Source organism: Micrasema longulum, unplaced genomic scaffold (assembly GCF_059751315.1).
Source record: "Micrasema longulum isolate JH-2025_06_02 unplaced genomic scaffold, ASM5975131v1 h1tg000423l, whole genome shotgun sequence".
NCBI classification, from domain to species: Eukaryota; Metazoa; Arthropoda; class Insecta; order Trichoptera; family Brachycentridae; genus Micrasema; species Micrasema longulum.
In genome coordinates, this window is record NW_028277623.1 from 27,561 (window position 1) to 45,163 (window position 17,603).

The 17,603-nt window shown below is 33.2% G+C and overlaps 1 protein-coding gene across 1 annotated transcript in view; it reads left to right on the forward strand.

The window, feature by feature from the left end:
- Window positions 1-16,923, forward strand: part of LOC148281667 (protein groucho-like) — a gene marked incomplete at its 5' end in the record, with an annotated part of 35,536 nt that extends 18,613 nt beyond the window's left edge. Inside the window, 10 exons of the mRNA XM_088226336.1 lie at window positions 1,047-1,100; window positions 2,435-2,602; window positions 3,526-3,725; window positions 5,260-5,380; window positions 5,757-5,891; window positions 6,657-6,836; window positions 8,002-8,080; window positions 9,904-10,068; window positions 11,043-11,242; window positions 12,946-16,923. Coding sequence (XP_088082462.1) covers window positions 1,047-1,100; window positions 2,435-2,602; window positions 3,526-3,725; window positions 5,260-5,380; window positions 5,757-5,891; window positions 6,657-6,836; window positions 8,002-8,080; window positions 9,904-10,068; window positions 11,043-11,242; window positions 12,946-13,053 — 1,410 coding nt within the window. The remainder of the gene's footprint in view (window positions 1-1,046; window positions 1,101-2,434; window positions 2,603-3,525; window positions 3,726-5,259; window positions 5,381-5,756; window positions 5,892-6,656; window positions 6,837-8,001; window positions 8,081-9,903; window positions 10,069-11,042; window positions 11,243-12,945) is intronic.
- Window positions 16,924-17,603: the final 680 nt, after the last annotated feature.

Genomic DNA, 17,603 nt, shown 5'->3' on the forward strand with positions numbered 1-17,603 from the left:
TGATGGGTTTTCTGTAGGGATCATCTTCCCTAAGCTGGGTGAATCCCCTTATTTGGCGCTTGACATTTGCCATTCGTCTTCTATCTGCTACGACACTGATGGTAATGTAAGTGCTCACGTTACCCGGGGTTCGCTGGTCCTAAAGACCACTCGCGGATGCTAGCGAGTAGGACTTGTTGGTATTGCTTCTAATGTTATGCAGTTTGGCTTTTCCTGACACTTTATAGAAGTATACCTTCCAGCGTGACATACCCCATCACGAGCATACCAACCATTAGAACCCTTCAGCTTATTTTTTTTTACGTAGCTAAATTTTATTTAACGACCTGTAATAAGTTCAACAATGTACTTAATATAAAATTGTTTTGGCTTTGTTAATTAGAAAAACACTGTACTTCTTAATTGACTTGTAAAATATTACAAGTGATTATTGTCTATATACATTAGTTATTTTCTTTGCAACAATGGTTGCATTTTATTTAATATTAAAGTTAGTATATGAACTCCCTTATTTAACAGCAACTAAAGAACTCTTTAAACAAACAAAACAATTAAATTTAACTGAACTCTTTCAGCTAGAATCCTGAAAATTTATCTATAAATTAGCCACTGATGTAATTTTAGACAATGTACCAAAACTGAAAAAATAAATGTAAACATAAACACAATACGAGAATCTCAGAATAATATTGTAAACAACATTCTAAAACGAGACAAGGACAGTCAAGACTAATAAACCAGGGACTGAAATTATACAATAAACTACCAGACAAAACTAACAAAGACAATCTTTACAAAAGATGATAGAATATAAATTTAAAAAAGAAAAATTATTTTGTTAAATTAATGCAATCCATAAGGGTTCATAAATAAATAAATTTCAAATTAAAAAAATATATATATATAGATATTGTGTAATGTCGTTATTTGCACTTTGTAACTTTAGTAACAAATGAATTGAGATTTAATAAAAATAATTTATTATTAGTTATTGTTTTCATTTGTGTGGTTATGGATCATTAACAAGGATACTTGGTTAATTACAGGATAGCGATGCAGAAAAAAGTGATCAGGACCTAGTGGTAGATGTAGCTAACGAGGTAAGATATCATTTGTATTTTGGAGGTTAATCGGGAAATTAGAAAAATATTTTTATATTGACAATAGAAAGGAAAAAAGTTCCTTTGCGACGTATAGCCAACTAAAAAAATAAAAAATAATACCTATACATAGGTTTTTTATTAATTAAAAAAAAAAAAATTGTTCTTCTGCTACATGTCACTTAGGAACTTTTTCCTCTCCACCTTCGATATGTTGTACTCTGTTTTGTTGCTGGGGAAAAATAATTGATAAGCAAATTAATAAAATAAATATAACACAACCATTTTAATTAAAAATTCTGTTGAAGGCTAAGTTAATTTTTTAAAGATAATATTTTTTTTGTATATTATTATGACTGTATGTATTTCTTTTATTATAATTATTATTAAAATTAAAATAAAATAAAAATAAATACTTATACAAATAATTACTTGAAGATGGACATGGGCGTGATGGTTTGTTTGTATAATAATAATAATTATTATTAATGTATTATTAATAATAATTATTATTATTATACAAACAAACCATCACGCCGTTTATCCGTAGGGGTAGGCAGAGAGGAGAGGATCAGTACATGGTTATTAAACATTATAAATTGGTGTGTGCATCTAGGCGGTTTTTGAACACATTAACTAAACTAGCTGCACCAATCACTTTCTCAGGAAGGCCATTCAATTTCTCCACAACTTGGTTTGTCAGGAAGTTCTTCCTGGGATTGGATGAGAAGGAGGTAGTGTTTAGTTTCAATGAATGACCTCTGAGATGGCGGTTTTCATTCATAGTGAATATTGATTTCAACTGGGTACATTATGTTGCTCAGTTAAGATTTTGAACGTTTCGATCAAGTCACCACGCTGCCTCCGTTCTTCCAGTGAACTTGACCCGAGCTCCTTTAAGCGGTCCTCGTATGATTTATTTCTTAGAGAAACTACCATTTTAGTTGCTCTTTTCTAGACTTTCTCCAACAACTCTGTCTTTTTTAAAATAGGGACTCACAGATTTGGTAGGCTTGACTTACACATGGAAGGTTCCGGGTTCGATTCCCAGTGAGAGCACAAACGTTTAATTGTAATTTTTCTCAAGCCTGGGTGTTCTGCGATGTAATTCACCACTGTAATTGGGCCTCCTGGCCTGTTGTGCAAAAAAATTAAAATAAAATAAACATTGAACAGTTATTTTTTTGACTGCCTCATTTTCATTTGAAAAAACTAAACAAACCTTATAATGATCATATTACAAATTGCATTATTTGTCTTTGGGTCCGGAAAATGATATAAAGAAAACAGTGCAATTTCAATACATAATGTTCTCTTGCGTTTTTGCATATCAGGAGGACAGAAAGGGAGAGGAGCGCGTAGGAGAAGTGGGACGAGAGAACGGGCCAGACCGGGGGGGCGGCGGCGGCGGCGGGGGAGCGGGGGGAGGAGGAGGCCCCCTGCACCGGCCCCCGAGCCGCAGTGGCTCCAGCTCCTCGCGCAGCACACCTAAAATCAAAGATGTGAGTTTGTCTAAATCTTAGTTGACATATTCTTATTGACCCATTGAAATAAACTATGAATTCGGGAAAACAATGATTGTGAAGATAAGAGGTCAATTCACAAGCAGATACGATTGGGTAAAGATACTCCCCCCTAATCCGCATATTGGCAAGTTAAAATCCTAAAAGTAGTACAAGTTTTAAATGTAAATAAATGTAACAATGTTTGATTATGTCCAAATGCTTGCAGACTGGCTGGATTTCATCCCTAGGGAGTTGTTCATATTTAAACCACTTTTTAGGCCACTTAAACCAGCCAATGACAGGTCATAAGCCCTGTAAATGCCTAGACTTCCATATTCCCTTCTCAAAAATGTTTTCCCTCTCTGTTGAAATAAATTAAAAGGTAAATAAATGTATTTAAATAAAAATATAAAATTAGAAAGCTGAACAGGAATAAAAAAAACGAAAAAAATTCTTTATTGCATTGGAAATATTCTTTATATCCGCAAGTCAACAGTATATTTTCAGCTTTGAAAATGTCCTTTTATAGCATCAGTTTTTACCTTTTAAAAGGTTATCCATACTAAAAATGAAGGTATTGGCGGCAGATCCTTTTCATCAATATTGATCTCTTCTGTTTGTTCTCTCTCTCTTTCTCGAATTGTTCTCTCTCTCTTTCTCAAATGTTCCGCGCATTGTTTCAAGTGCCATCAAACATTTAGATAAAATTATGTAAATTACGCAGTGTAGTTTAAAAAATTAATGCGGTAAAATGGCGAATAGAGAAACGGTTGATTCAATCTATTTTTGTGTGTTTTGTATGAAATAAGCTAGGAGTTAGAAGAAATAAACGACGCATCCAGTAAAAGGAACGAAAATAAACGAAATTCAAGGAACGAAAGATCGAGGTTTCACTGTATATAACAATATTTTTTTTGAAGGAAAAGCCCGGCACCCCTAGTTCCACCAAGGGCCGGTCCGTAACACCAACAGGGGCGGCCGCGGCGGGAAAGGCGGGCACGGGGGGGCCCTACTCCCCCTACCTGCCCCCCGGGCCCCCTTACCATCGCCCCCCGCCCCAGCCACCCGGCCCCACCTACCCTGATTCTCCCCGTTCTAACGGGGTAGCCGCCGGAAAACCGTGAGTTAAACAAAATCTCTCAGTTCTCTGCTGTGTCCGGTCCACATATTGTATATAGTTTTGACATGTATTAATGACAATGTTCGGTGCTATGGGAAATTGGATATAAAAAATCTTTTCTTACACGCGGTAAAAATTAGAGCATTTAATTGTACATCGAAGTTTCTCAAAAATGTATGAAAAATAAATAAAATTTAAATTCTTTGTAATGTCACAGGTTCATGTGAACGCATGTTTACAATAACCAATCAATTATAGAGTTATGTTCTTATGGCAACCGGCACCCGATTTCCGGTTTCTGGGATAGCCATGTTTTTCGACGTTTACATGTTTTGGCGTTTAGCGGGTACAAATAATTTGTTTTTCGAATTGTACTGTAGATTTTTAATTGTCTGAAAAACTTACCAACTTGAACTTGTGAGATCACAGCCGGTGTAATTTTGAAGGTGAGGATTTTCAAAATAAAAAAAACTTACAAAAAGAATAAATGTTTATTCTTCATGAATGGATGTTTCTAGCTTCTAAAATAGCCTATGAAAAATATTATTTAACTTATAAATAAGCTCAAGTCAACTCCATGCAATCACAAGGGTTGAGTTTCAACAACTTGGGAGTCTATGTAATGGAAAATTTCAGCTTTAATCCTTTGAACTCTTTTAATTTTATACTCACTGTTTAAGCTAGTTCTGAATTAAAGTCTTCTGAAAGGATAGAAAAGAATATCAATTAACATTTAAAAAATCAGAAAATCTATTTACCGAGGGATTTATTTAAAACAAAAAAACCTTTTATAAGTAATTTTATGACTATGGAGATCTTTTGTCCTTGTGATATTTTTTAAAACACAATCCTGGACTGTTTCTTTTGTCACTGCACAGTCCTTGGATCCACTTTTCTCTCTCTTGGAGAAGTAGTGTGACTTTCCATCTTATTTCATCATATAAAAAAATATTTTTCAAACCGTCAGCCATTTTTCAAAATTTAAATGACAGTTGTAAAATTTTTGTTTCATTTTGCTCCATATTTTTTATATAGAAATCTGTTTTATCAAGTGTTTTGTTTGTTTATAAGAAAAGTTAATTTTTTTCCATTAAATGGTAGTAATAATATCATTTTATTATTAATATTCAAAGCATTAATTTTGTGGTCAAATATTTTAATAAATGTTATTAAATATTTGTATATAACCACTTACCGACTTTTCTATGTCTGCCGGTTTCGAGATATCATTTTATGTCAAAAAATAAAAATGTTACCACACTTTTTTACATGACAATTAGCTCGGGTGGATGACTCACCATATATGAGCTGTTGCGTACTTTTACTTTGGACGGGTGGTTCCCGCCAAAGGAGTTCTAAGGGTTAAAAAAGATCCGGGAGTGTGGCTAGGATTGGCCACCACTATCACCGATCACCAGATGTCTTTAGGAGACCCTATTGTAAGCTTGCAATATTGGCTCTTCCTAGGCTATGAATTTTTTGGGTTGATTATATATTTTATTCGGGAAGGTGATAAATTTGTTTGTGGTTTCAGAGCATATTCCTTCCATTCGTGTGGGGGCCCCTTACAACCGGTGCCCTTTCCGGCGGACGCTCTGATAGGTCCCGGCATACCCAGAGGAGCGAGACAAGCCACTACTCTGCCGCATGGAGAAGTAATCAAACAATATCATTAGGCTAACACCAAAGTTGCCACAAAGCTGATAAATGTCAAAATATTACCGGCTTTTTTCGGGCGTATTTTTAGGCAATTTCCTTTTAGTTGTAATTTTATAACTTTGTTATTACACAGTTATAAAATGGGAAACAAGTTGTGGTAGAGCAGGGTTCGAAACTGGCTCTTTGCGCTCTTCTAATTGTGTTTTCTATGCACCATCTGCCGATAAGAAAAACGTTTGCAAGTATGAACTCTTAATAAAGACATCAGCTATATAAAAATTTCTGTGATATTTTAACTATCGCAAGTAGTAAACTTCATTATGGTGTTTTTACAAAGAGAGCTGTTGAGTAATACGCTATTGTTTATTTCAGGTTGTGTGCGCAGTGGCCCTTTCACAAAGTGGCCCCAGTCGACACGCCTACACAGGAGGAAAAGGCTGTGTAAAGTTGTGGGATATTACTACTCCCGCTACTTGTTCCAAGCCACTTTCTCAGTTGGATTGCCTGGTAATTATATACTGATATTCTATTATAATATTTTATATAAGAAACATTTAACAAGAATTTCAATAGTCTACATTTATTTAACACCCCATACAGAACATAATTAGACACTAAGTATTTTTTTTGTTCTCTATTTTTCGTCATCAAATCAAATGTAATTTTAAACTCTTACTTTCCTTCATGCATCCTCTACCACTCCTCGTCACTTTCCTTATTTTTCCTTCCCACTATCTCCCCGTTTTATCCCTATTTCTTTTGTTTGAATTTGTATCAAGAATATTGTTTTAATTTCTTCTTATTTCATTAATATTACATAAATTCTTTAAACTGTCGCTTTATTTTATAAACTTGAATTGAATACATGCAATTGGATGGCAAGCCCGGCCCTACTATCTATTTTTCTTTTTCTATAGGCATTACAACCTGTAATCTGTTTGTATTCTAAGTAAGATACAACAAAATAAATGAATATTGCAAATTAAAGGGCCTTTAGTGAGTGTGCAAAATAATCTAATCCCTCAATCATCCAATTATTATTTTGATCTTCTGATTTTCTTAAAAGTTTCGACACAGTATCATATAAATTAGTGGATAAAGAACGAAAGGTTGCTTGGGTGAATGAATGGTTTTGTGCGTTTTAAAAGCCCAGCAAAATTTACTAATATAAAATAAATCTTTTAAAGTATTATTTTTTGCATACATAAAATTTTGATCAAACAATTTACTCTCCGAAATTGTGACGCATAGTTATACATAAAATGTTTTCAGCAACGGGATAACTACATCCGTTCTGTAAAGCTGTTACCCGATGGGCGGACCCTTATAGTTGGAGGAGAGGCTTCCAACTTGTCTATCTGGGACTTAGCGAGCCCCACGCCTCGTATCAAGGCAGAGCTTACTTCTAGTGCACCCGCTTGTTATGCCCTAGCCATAAGTCCCGACTCAAAGGTACCAACAATTTATGTTTAAAATAAATATTTGTCACCTTATTATTTACCTCTTGATTGTATGTCTCGGATGAGATCTCCGGTATTTTGGTCATCTGGAGAGAGGAAGATTGTTCGGAGAAGCTTGTTATGGTCGGCGAGAGGGAAGAGGACGAGGGAGGTCTCCCATGGGCTGGTCGGACCAGACAAAAATTGCTACAGGCACTTCGTTTGTGGCAGCTTTCACAAATGCATGGTGCCGAGACAAGTGGACGACTGCAGTCTCGAGAGTACGACATGGTGTTCACGATCCACTAGGATGAAGAATTATTCACTGAAATATTTCAATTTTTAGGCCAGTTTCAACCAGTCTTTTTATTTCATATTAGTTTTCTGATAATATGTATTTTTCTTATTGAAATTCAAATGATTGAAATTGCAGTGCCTCAGAAATCGACATAAACCGACATGAGACGGCGTTTGAGTTCTAAGGCAATTTTTACATTCAAATCAAGATGAAGTCTTTGTGTAGTAGCGCGCAGCTAGCTCGAGCCAGGCGTTAAAGATCCGATGCAAAATTTACTCGGGACACTGGTTTAATCAAAGGGATTTTGAGTACTTTGCAATTCAAATCTATAACTTACTTCCACTGTCCATTAAAACAATAAGCAACGAGAAAATGTTCAAAAGGGCTATAAAAAAATGGATAGTGGAGGTGGGTAGAAGTAAACTGGATTGTCTCATTCGCCCAAACCAATATTGAATCACTTGATCCACAAACGTATAGTTTATGTTCTTTTATTGTGCGTTTTATAGTATAAATAATAAAGGTATTCAGAAATCAAATATAAACATGAATACATAGTGTTTTTGTAATTTCTCTCTGTATATTAAGTCTTCTTTGTATATTTCCCACATATAAAAAATATAGATTGTTAAGTTTCCTCGGCATGAGTAACCCCAGAGTGAGGTCACATTATTATTTTCATTTATTATTGTTTATAATGTGAAAAAAATGAATAAATAAAAAATAAAATAAAATATATCTCAGGTATAGAAATAATTTCATATAAAAATACTAAACTTGAGGGAGGCAACAAGATTTTGTCTGAGCACTATGACTGAAAATTGATTGAGCTAGTGTTTATTCTACAACACCATATATTTAATAAAATAATTCTTTTCAGGTTTGCTTTAGTTGCTGTTCTGACGGAAATATAGCTGTTTGGGATTTACACAACCAAACCCTCGTTCGACAGTTCCAAGGTACATTTTCCATTTATGTTACGCGTTATTTCTTCTTTTCTCCACATCCGCTCCTATCGCTAGTCAGTACCCTCCTCCCACGTCAATCCCGCGCCCCTTAGTTCCACTGAATAAAGCCGATAGACCGTCATCAATGGTTTTCCAGTACGGTGGGAGCCTGTAGGCGTGAAGAAGAGGCAACTTGGGTAAAAGTCAAGCACTTACTCTCAAAACATAGAAGTTTGGTGTTTTTAGTTTTAGTAAGGTACCAGGATTCGCACCCTTATAGAAGTACTGGCTTTATACAAGAGTTAATTGATCGGCGTTTCGTTTTGACAGTATGCGTTATGCTGTCAGTAGCGTGTATTCTGTAAAATCCATTATGTGAATACAAACTATAAACATATCGTCTGGTTTCTGGCACAAGTTGGCAACTACAAATTTTCCATAAATGAGATTTCTGCAGAACTGGCATCAAATCAAATCAAATCTTTGTTTAAAAAGTAAATTAAAAATATTTCATGTTTTATGAATATAAAAAGTTAAATTTTATAATATTCAACTTGCGGTTCTATTTGAATTGTTAATTTGTGACTCTTAACTTTAAATGTGAAATATCTCACAACTAATATAATGTTAGTTACCAACTTGTTCCAGAAACTTGATGCCATTATAATATAATCTATAAAAACACAATGTGACATTATTTCATATACGCGACAGAATTTACTGCTGATTTCATCATATTTATTTCTTATTTCAGTGTTGAGATGGAAAAGCCGAATCGTTATATCTATTTTCATTAGCTTTGTACCATAGTCTTTAAAATGTAACATGATTAGAATGACAGTTGTCAGAAAAAGTGACGACATAACTTTGTAGTAACGTCAAAAGAGTTATTTATATTGACACATAAAAAATCATTTGTATCTGGCGTGTTAATTAATTTTTTTATTACAATGCTTGAAACATAAATCCACATTAATATATAAAATCAGCTTTAAAACTAAAAAAAAAAACTAAAATAAACCTAATTATTAACGACGTTCTTACAAGGTTACATCATTTTGCAAAAACGTTAGAGATGGGACAAATTGATCAAATAAAAAAATTATTCGTTTGATGTTGTTCATGAAAAAAGTATAAATGTCTCATTTTTTGGTGAACAATTTTGTTGAACACACTAGAATAGGCTTGTTTTTTCGTTTTTTATATCAATTTTCGGAAACAGAGTTTCATGATTGCATGAAATAACTGATAAAATCGATTTTATCAGTGATCAGTAATTTCCCATCACTAATGACATTAGTTTGAAAGCTGTCATTCAATCAAGCTATATTTTAAGGACTAAAGGGTGGGTTAAAAGTGAAAAACTAAATTTTTTGGGCAAACATAGTTTTATTCTTAGCTCGATATAACGATTTTTCAGTTTTTTTTATTCCTTCCGCATAATACGATTCTGGCAACCTTGCGAAATAGCCCTCAGCCAACTGTACATCTTCCTTTGACACAAATCGCTTTTACAACTCACACGGAGCTAAATCTGGAGAATAAGGTGGATGAGGAAACAGTTCGAAGTTCAATTCATCCAATTTAGCCATTGTTTTCCTATATGTATGAGCCGGGGCATTATCGTGATGGAAGACGTTTTTTTTGTATCGAAAATGAGGCATAACTTCAGTGATTAACGCGCCATCTGATGATAGGTGCACTAATTATCAGCCCACCCAGTAGTTATAAAAATAACGATCCACATTTGGCGCCATGTGTAACAATACCTTTCCTCTTCACGCCCCGCGTTGGGCGCCATATTTGCAAAGTGCGAATGATTGTGGCTTTTGCAGGGCACACGGATGGGGCGAGTTGTATAGACATATCGGCTGATGGCTCCAAGCTGTGGACCGGAGGGCTAGACAACACGGTGCGCTCTTGGGATCTGCGTGAGGGTCGTCAGCTCAACCAGCATGACTTCTCCAGCCAGATCTTCTCCCTGGGATACTGCCCTACAGGTTGGTTGCTGTTTTTTTTTAAAAAATAAATTAATGTAACATATTGCTGTATGCAGGTTTATCATTTAAAAAAAAAACATAACATCATTAATTGCATTACTTCCTGCATTTGAGATTAAGTATATTATTTCTAGTGTTTTTATTTTACTAAGTATTATTCTTCCGGCAGTTTAGAAGTCATTTTAAGACATTACAAAATAAACAAAAACTGCATTATGTGAATTAATAATTATAATGGTTTTATGAGAATAAACAATTTTATATAAGTTTTGAGAAAATTGGGGTTCAAACATGAATCAAATCATAGCAGATGTGTTACATAGTGTATAAAGTGATTTCTTAAACCAACCAATAAAATAGGGTTATAAGCTTGGTTTTAAAAGCCTAATATTTTATGTTCATTTCTCATAGAATTTTTGGTTTTTGATGCAGGGAGCTCCTACACCAGTTGGAGATGACAGTAGAAAACAACATTATGCTTCGATGTATATAACTTACGTGTTGAATAAAATACATAAGTTATGAAGCGCGAGAGTAGCGGCGATAATTGGATTGACCTGATCTAATCTACTTTATGTCTGAATTGAACCTATCGGTGCTTCTGCTTATATAGTAGTTGTCAAGAGTGTTCTATTTACTTCCGAGCGGGGAGTTAAGGTCATCTTCTATTTTCCTTACTGTCAGTTATTTAACATCCATGCTAGGTAATCAGTATTTTGGATGTTTTGATCATTTTGTTGTTATGTACAGGAAATATATGATTTACATTCTGTATTGTCCTTAAGATGATAGTAGGTCAGGCGACAGTGGGCATTGGTTTCCGAGTGAGTCCTATAAATTTATTCATCTCTGTTGAGATATCCACCTTTGTAGATTAAATTCCCCGAGGGTTACTGAGTTTTAACCAAATAATAAATAAAAACAAGACTTACCGAATTATTGTTAATAAATTAAAAAATAATTTTGTACTGTAGGTTCGTGGCTAGCAGTTGGTATGGAGAACTCTCACGTGGAAGTATTACACGCGGGTAAACCTGACCGGTACCAGCTGCTGCTTCACGAGTCCTGCGTCCTCAGCCTGAAGTTTGCTGCTTGTGGGAAGTGGTTTGTCTCTACCGGGAAGGATAACTTGCTCAATGCCTGGAGGACGCCGTACGGTGCTAGCATATTCCAGGTAATCAATCTCTTGATCAAAAATATTCAATGGTTAGGATCAATAAAATTAATTTAGTCGAAAATTTCCATAAATATCTTTTCACTGCCACTTGATTCCGACTTAAAAACATGGGATAAAATTACGCCTAGTTGTAGCGGTAGATAAGGATGGTATGGTGAAAATTCTTACTTTTAAACCTCGCATAAAGTCATACTCGGTATAGAACTAGGATAGCGACCATTGAAACTTATTCCACGCTTATACCTGGGTCCAACGTGCGATTTGTCATCGGTCACATTATTCAGTAGTAAAATGGATTGTATTTATCTCGAAATTAAACAATTCAGAAAATTAACAAATTACAACTGGGTTGTAATTTGTCAATCTTAATAACTCCCGAGGGGGTGAAATCCAGTCTTTTGTCGACAAACATTTGGACAAACTCAAATATTGTTATTTAGAAAATATTTTATCTTTTCAGATATTTTAAAGCGAAATATGGTTCATGAGTGTAAAAATGATCATCAAATTTTTATTTAGCAGATTTTTTAACATGATCCTTATTTTGGCAGTAATAGTAATATCTAAGAATTGTCTTTCTTCAATAATTATTAATGTTAAATATCCTTTTTCAAATGGCTAAAAGACTAAAGTTTGTTCTCTAAGAAGAAATTCGCAGTAAAACACAACAATAATCAAATAACACAAAATAAATAAATATCATTATTGATTTTGATTGGCTTTGATTTCATTAGTTAGCTTGATATTTGTATAGTTTGTTTTGTTGTGCTACTAATACTGTATTAATATTTGTAACGCAGCTTGTTCATAAATGTACTAAAAAATGTGGCATGGTCGAAAAATAAACGATGGAATATAGTATAGTTATTCAAGGTCGTAAATATTATTTATAATTAACCTTTTTCTTATACCAGGTATAAGTAGTTATACCGAGCATAGTTATTCCAAAGTAAGCTTTGGATAAGGAAATCTAATAAGGAAGGCCCAGAATGATATTGTTTATTTTAAAAAAAAACAACTATAGAATTATAGTGATTACCAATGGTAGTGATTTTGGGTGCATTAGAACAAAGCAAAATACATTTACCGTATTTCTTAGATTGTAAGATGCCATCGACTATATTACGACTTATTTTTCGAGACCCAAAAAAAAAATCTGTTTAAAAAAAGGTTTATTTTAAACAACAAGGTCATACAATCATAATAAATAGGCATTTATGTACTATCACCATTAGTGCCTAAAATTTCCTCAGATTCAGTGTCGGTTTTTTCTGTATCACTTTACGAGTTATTGTCTGCATCCAATCACAGAATGTCATATTTCAGTCCTGCAGCTTTGTTTCCGTGCTTTTTTTTTTACACAACAACTTTTCTTTTCAATGAATATCATAATGTCTTCTTGCTGACATTTTAAACAGTAACTAGGTAGGTAAAAGGGTAATTAGAGCCAACCGACAGTTTTATCAGACTGAACTATTACAGCAATTGAATTCGCCATTGGTTATAAGACATCCTAGATTCAGAGACACACGAAAAGGAAAAAACATGCCATACATGAATATGGATGTCAACTACCTCTATATGGCTATCCCAGTAACCGTGCAACCCAGCCGATGACAGATCATAAGTTTTGTAAATGCCTAAACTTCCATATTCTCAGCAGCTTAAAAAAAATATCTAATGAATACTTTTTTTTCCAGTCCAAAGAGTCTTCGTCGGTGCTAAGTTGCGATATCTCAGCAGATGACAAATTCATCGTAACAGGTTCTGGTGACAAAAAGGCAACAGTATATGAAGTAATCTATTGATTGTTGGCCAATTGTGTGGCGTATTGTACATATTATATATTTTAGTGTATGAATTTTTCATCCGTGGCACCTCTTGATGGCATTCCTTATTTAAAACATCTACCAATATTTTTTAGTATTATTTTTTTATTCTATTGCATGTGAAATATGTATCAATGAATTTCTAATTTCTCCGAGAATTTAAATGACTGCACATTTTATTGATAATTTATTTTTAAATATTGCATTAGTATTTTCAATAATACTGGACTGTTTGCTCCCTTATATTCAAGCTGCATGGTATTGACCAAATATGATTGCTTGATATATGCGAATAATTATAATTTTTTTCTAACTATGACAACTGTTGGAATTCATAATGTTATTTCAGTAAAACTTTGTGTGAATTTGTAGAAAAAATAGATGATCGATGCATCTTCAAATTTTTGGTATCCAGTAACCAGTTTTATAACTCCAATAATAATTCTTTATAATCACTTATGAATGTTGATAAATCGAAAGTGATGGTTTTCGAAAGGGATAAAAATATAACTAAATGTGAGAGTGAATGGAGATATTCTGAATCAGGTAGAAGAATTTGTGGATCTGGAAAGTATGTTGACTAGAGATGGAAAGACTGAGAAAGATATTGAAAGGAGGGTGAGTGCCCGGAACAGGGTGAACGGTGCACTGAAATTTATTTTGGCAAACAATTGTTTATCGCAGGAGACAAAAATAGCAGTTCACAATGGAGTTCTAGTGCCAACTCCTGTATGGGAGTGAAGTATGGAATTGGAAAAATGATGATAAAAGTAGGTTAAATACTGTCGAAATACAATCCTTCAGGCAAATGTGTGGTAAAACGATGTATGATAGGTGCACAAATGTCAAGATCCGTGGACTATGTAAGGGCTGAGACTTGCATTATCGACAGAATCAAGAAAGGGGTGCTGCGTTAGTTTGGACATGTAGAGCGAATGGACAGCGAAAGAACGGCTAAAAGGATCTACGATGCGAATGTTGATGGATGCAGAAAATGAGGAAGACCGAGAAAGACACGACACGATCAAGTCCATCAAATACTTAAAGATGGAATAATCGGCGTGCATGCATGAGAAGATGTATGAATGTAGAGGAAGGGAGGTATGTATGCAATGACAGAGTGATATGGCGTTCTATCCTCTCTGCCTACCCCTACGGAGAAACAGCGTGATGGTTTGTTGTAAATGAATATACCGTCGGCAAGGTTTTTTTTAAATAAATACCGAAACCTCTTTTTACATGTTTTTTTTTTACTTGAAGTAAGTAACACTGCAGAAATTAAATTTAAATAAATTTTTGAATATTCATTTTAGAATGTATAATATTAATAACAATAATAAGTAATATTCGTTTTCGGAATTCCCTACATCGCTCTTTTACTTACTAGGCATCTTTGTTACAATGTTTTAAAAGTATATTTTTTGATAAAATTAAGGAACAATTAATAGTAAACGATTTTTTTTTTTTAGTATATTTTCTTACTAACATATCCACTGTGTAAAGAGAGGTTCCGGTGTACATAATTTTTAATCAAGTCCAAATTTTATATTGGAATTTTAATAATTAGTATGTATATCCATATATCCATTATAAGAAATGAGATTTTTATTAAAAATTATAATTTTTGTCTTTTCAGATACTCTTTTTTTTTATTGATGAAAATAATCATGGTTGATTAACTAAAATTACAATTTCTTTATTTACTACATGTTTTAGGTAATTATATGTAGTCTACCTAATTAGGTAGAAAAAAACTTCAATTCTTAAGTTGAAGATTTTCCATAAATTTGGTTTAATCCTCTTAAAAGTCTATTGAAACTATTCTTTAGTGAAAAAAATGGGTTGGTAGTGGTCACCCAGACTCCGAATCAGGAAGTCCGAGGCTGGAACCCTGTTCTATCACAACTTGTTTTCGATTTCCCAATACGGTTATATACAACTAAAAGAAAACAGCCCCAAAATTGAAATATTTGCAAAAATCATAAAAATGCATATATTATATATCTTTATAAATAAAATGAATTTGAGTTCCAATAGCCGAGTGTTTATTTTTAGTGCATGACTAGGTCATGAATTATAAATAACTATAAGTCATGAATTTTTTACGTTTATGCTGATTTTAAATGATTCCATCATGGTCTATTTGCAACAAACGGTCAAAAACTAATTTGTACGTAATATGTAATTTTCTTTTGTATCTTTGTGAAATTTTTTCAATATGATGAATAAATCACTTGGCAATATTTGCGGGAAGTTTTTTTATTTTGCAGTCATTAGAATAACCGTTGGATAGAATTTTATGAATTCATTGAACGTATTATACATGAAAAATAGTTCTTTGGTATTGAATATACATATCAAGTTATACAGATTTAATTTAACTTATATTTCCTGTGAAGGAATTACTGTGATAACATTCCAACTATGGTTGTATTACCCAAAGTAGCGAACTATGTAAGGAACGATGGAAAGTAAAGCAATATGTAAATAAACTCTTTTTTTATAGAACTGGCAACTCTCATTACGCACATATGTATGTATAATTTACTTAGGAGAATCGCCATAAGCGGAACAATAAGGAATGTGTTCATTTGATCAGCCAGTATTGTGAATAGTGCACTACTTTGCCAAATGTGACCGCTGGAATGGTTGGATTCATCGGAACGTTTGTACAGAGAAAGTGTGATGACATTATAGAGCATAAATCTGTACTTCGGATGGCCTAGAGATAATAAATGTGTGTTTTTAAAATGAACTGCAATTATAAATATTATTAAATAATTAACTTTTGTATAGTTTTATTAACCCTTTCGATCCCAGCTTATTTCATATGTCTGTGTGAAAAATCCCAAGCATTTACCTGATACCTTTTTTAAAAATTTTGGTTGAGTTTAATAATATTAGCAGGTTTACAAAATGTCACTAAACATTACTTTGAAATTCTCAAAATTACAACAAAAATTATTCAGAATAAAATGAATTATTTTAATTATTCCCTTTCCGCGCCTGATGGCGCTTAGGGCACTGCGTTGGTACTCCAATTGCATCGTATCTTGATCATTTTTGTTACATCAGTAAGGCGATCAGTCTTACAACATAAAAGCTTATATAAAAACGTTGAGGCTGATGATTGGCTCCGTGGGATTTTTCTCGTATGTACCAAACCAGTTGGGGATTAAAAGGGTTAAAGTGTTTGGTAGATCATCAGAAAAATGTGCAATTAAAACCGATTTTGTGTCATAATATATTTTTCGTGTTTTAAAGCTATGGAATAATAACAATGTGATTTTTTTATTGAGCTCTTACCGAAAAATAATTTAATAAATTAATGGGTATTCTCATCTTGTCTACGTACAATACATGAGTATTAGTTTATTTATTTACCACATCTTCCAGAACAAATATGTACCATTGTGTTATATGTATGTCTAACAATGTCTTCAAACTAAATAAATACGTAAACCTCTCAACGCATTCACGGACACGCGTTTCAGTTCAAATGTTCTATATATAATCAAATATATGTATACCTAATAAAAATAATCTAATTCGGTATGCAAAACTGTAGAGCATTAATCATGTCTTCTTTTATATATTAAGTTTTTTTAAAAGAGATTTGTACCAACATCATAGTGATTTCACTCCTGTGACTTCTGGTATCAGAGTAAATAATAAAGGATACGACTCCTACCTGTGTTGACACGTTTTAATTAAAATATTTTTGTCATTATTGTATCCGTGTTTGTGTTTAAAATGCATTTATCAACTCTCTGTAAATATTGTTTATTTTAATTTCTTCAAATTGTTTTGTTAATATGTATTAAAACATCTTTTAAAGTACAACAGAAATTTTGAATCCATTTTATATACCCTTTGTTCATATTACACTTTGAAATTTATAATTTGGACCGGGTTGTGGTCTCGTGGCTGGTGTTGCGAACTCACGTATCAGAGGTATGAGATTCAAACCCCGCTCTTCCGTAATCTTACTCCCTATATCTAATAGTAAGTTATTTACGACCCGGAAATGGCCCCCAAAATTGAACTATTTGGATAAATAATAAGAACGTAAATATTTATCTTATTTAACATGTTCGTGGACACTTTTTTGTTATGGGATCCACTCATAATAGACACGTATCATAACTGAACTGAAGAAGAACTGCCTTGAGATGGTCACCCCACCAAAGCAGTAGTCTATTTGAACTCGGAATTATTGTTGCATGTCTGTTATTTATAATTTATGTTTATATCCATATGGTGTTATTTATTATATTATATTGATTTATTATGTACTAAGAACATAATATAAAAATAATGTAAATGAATGCCTCGACACGGGTTATGCCCAGTGAGGTTTTCACATAGAAAAGATAAAATAAAAAGTGAATGATAAATTTAAAAAAAATCATATTATTTTGGGAAGGAAGGATTTATATGAGGAATAGAAAACTCACATGCGCAATTTTAACATTTCAATATTTTATTGTATATTTATCACTTAATATTAAAGTCACAGTTCATTATAA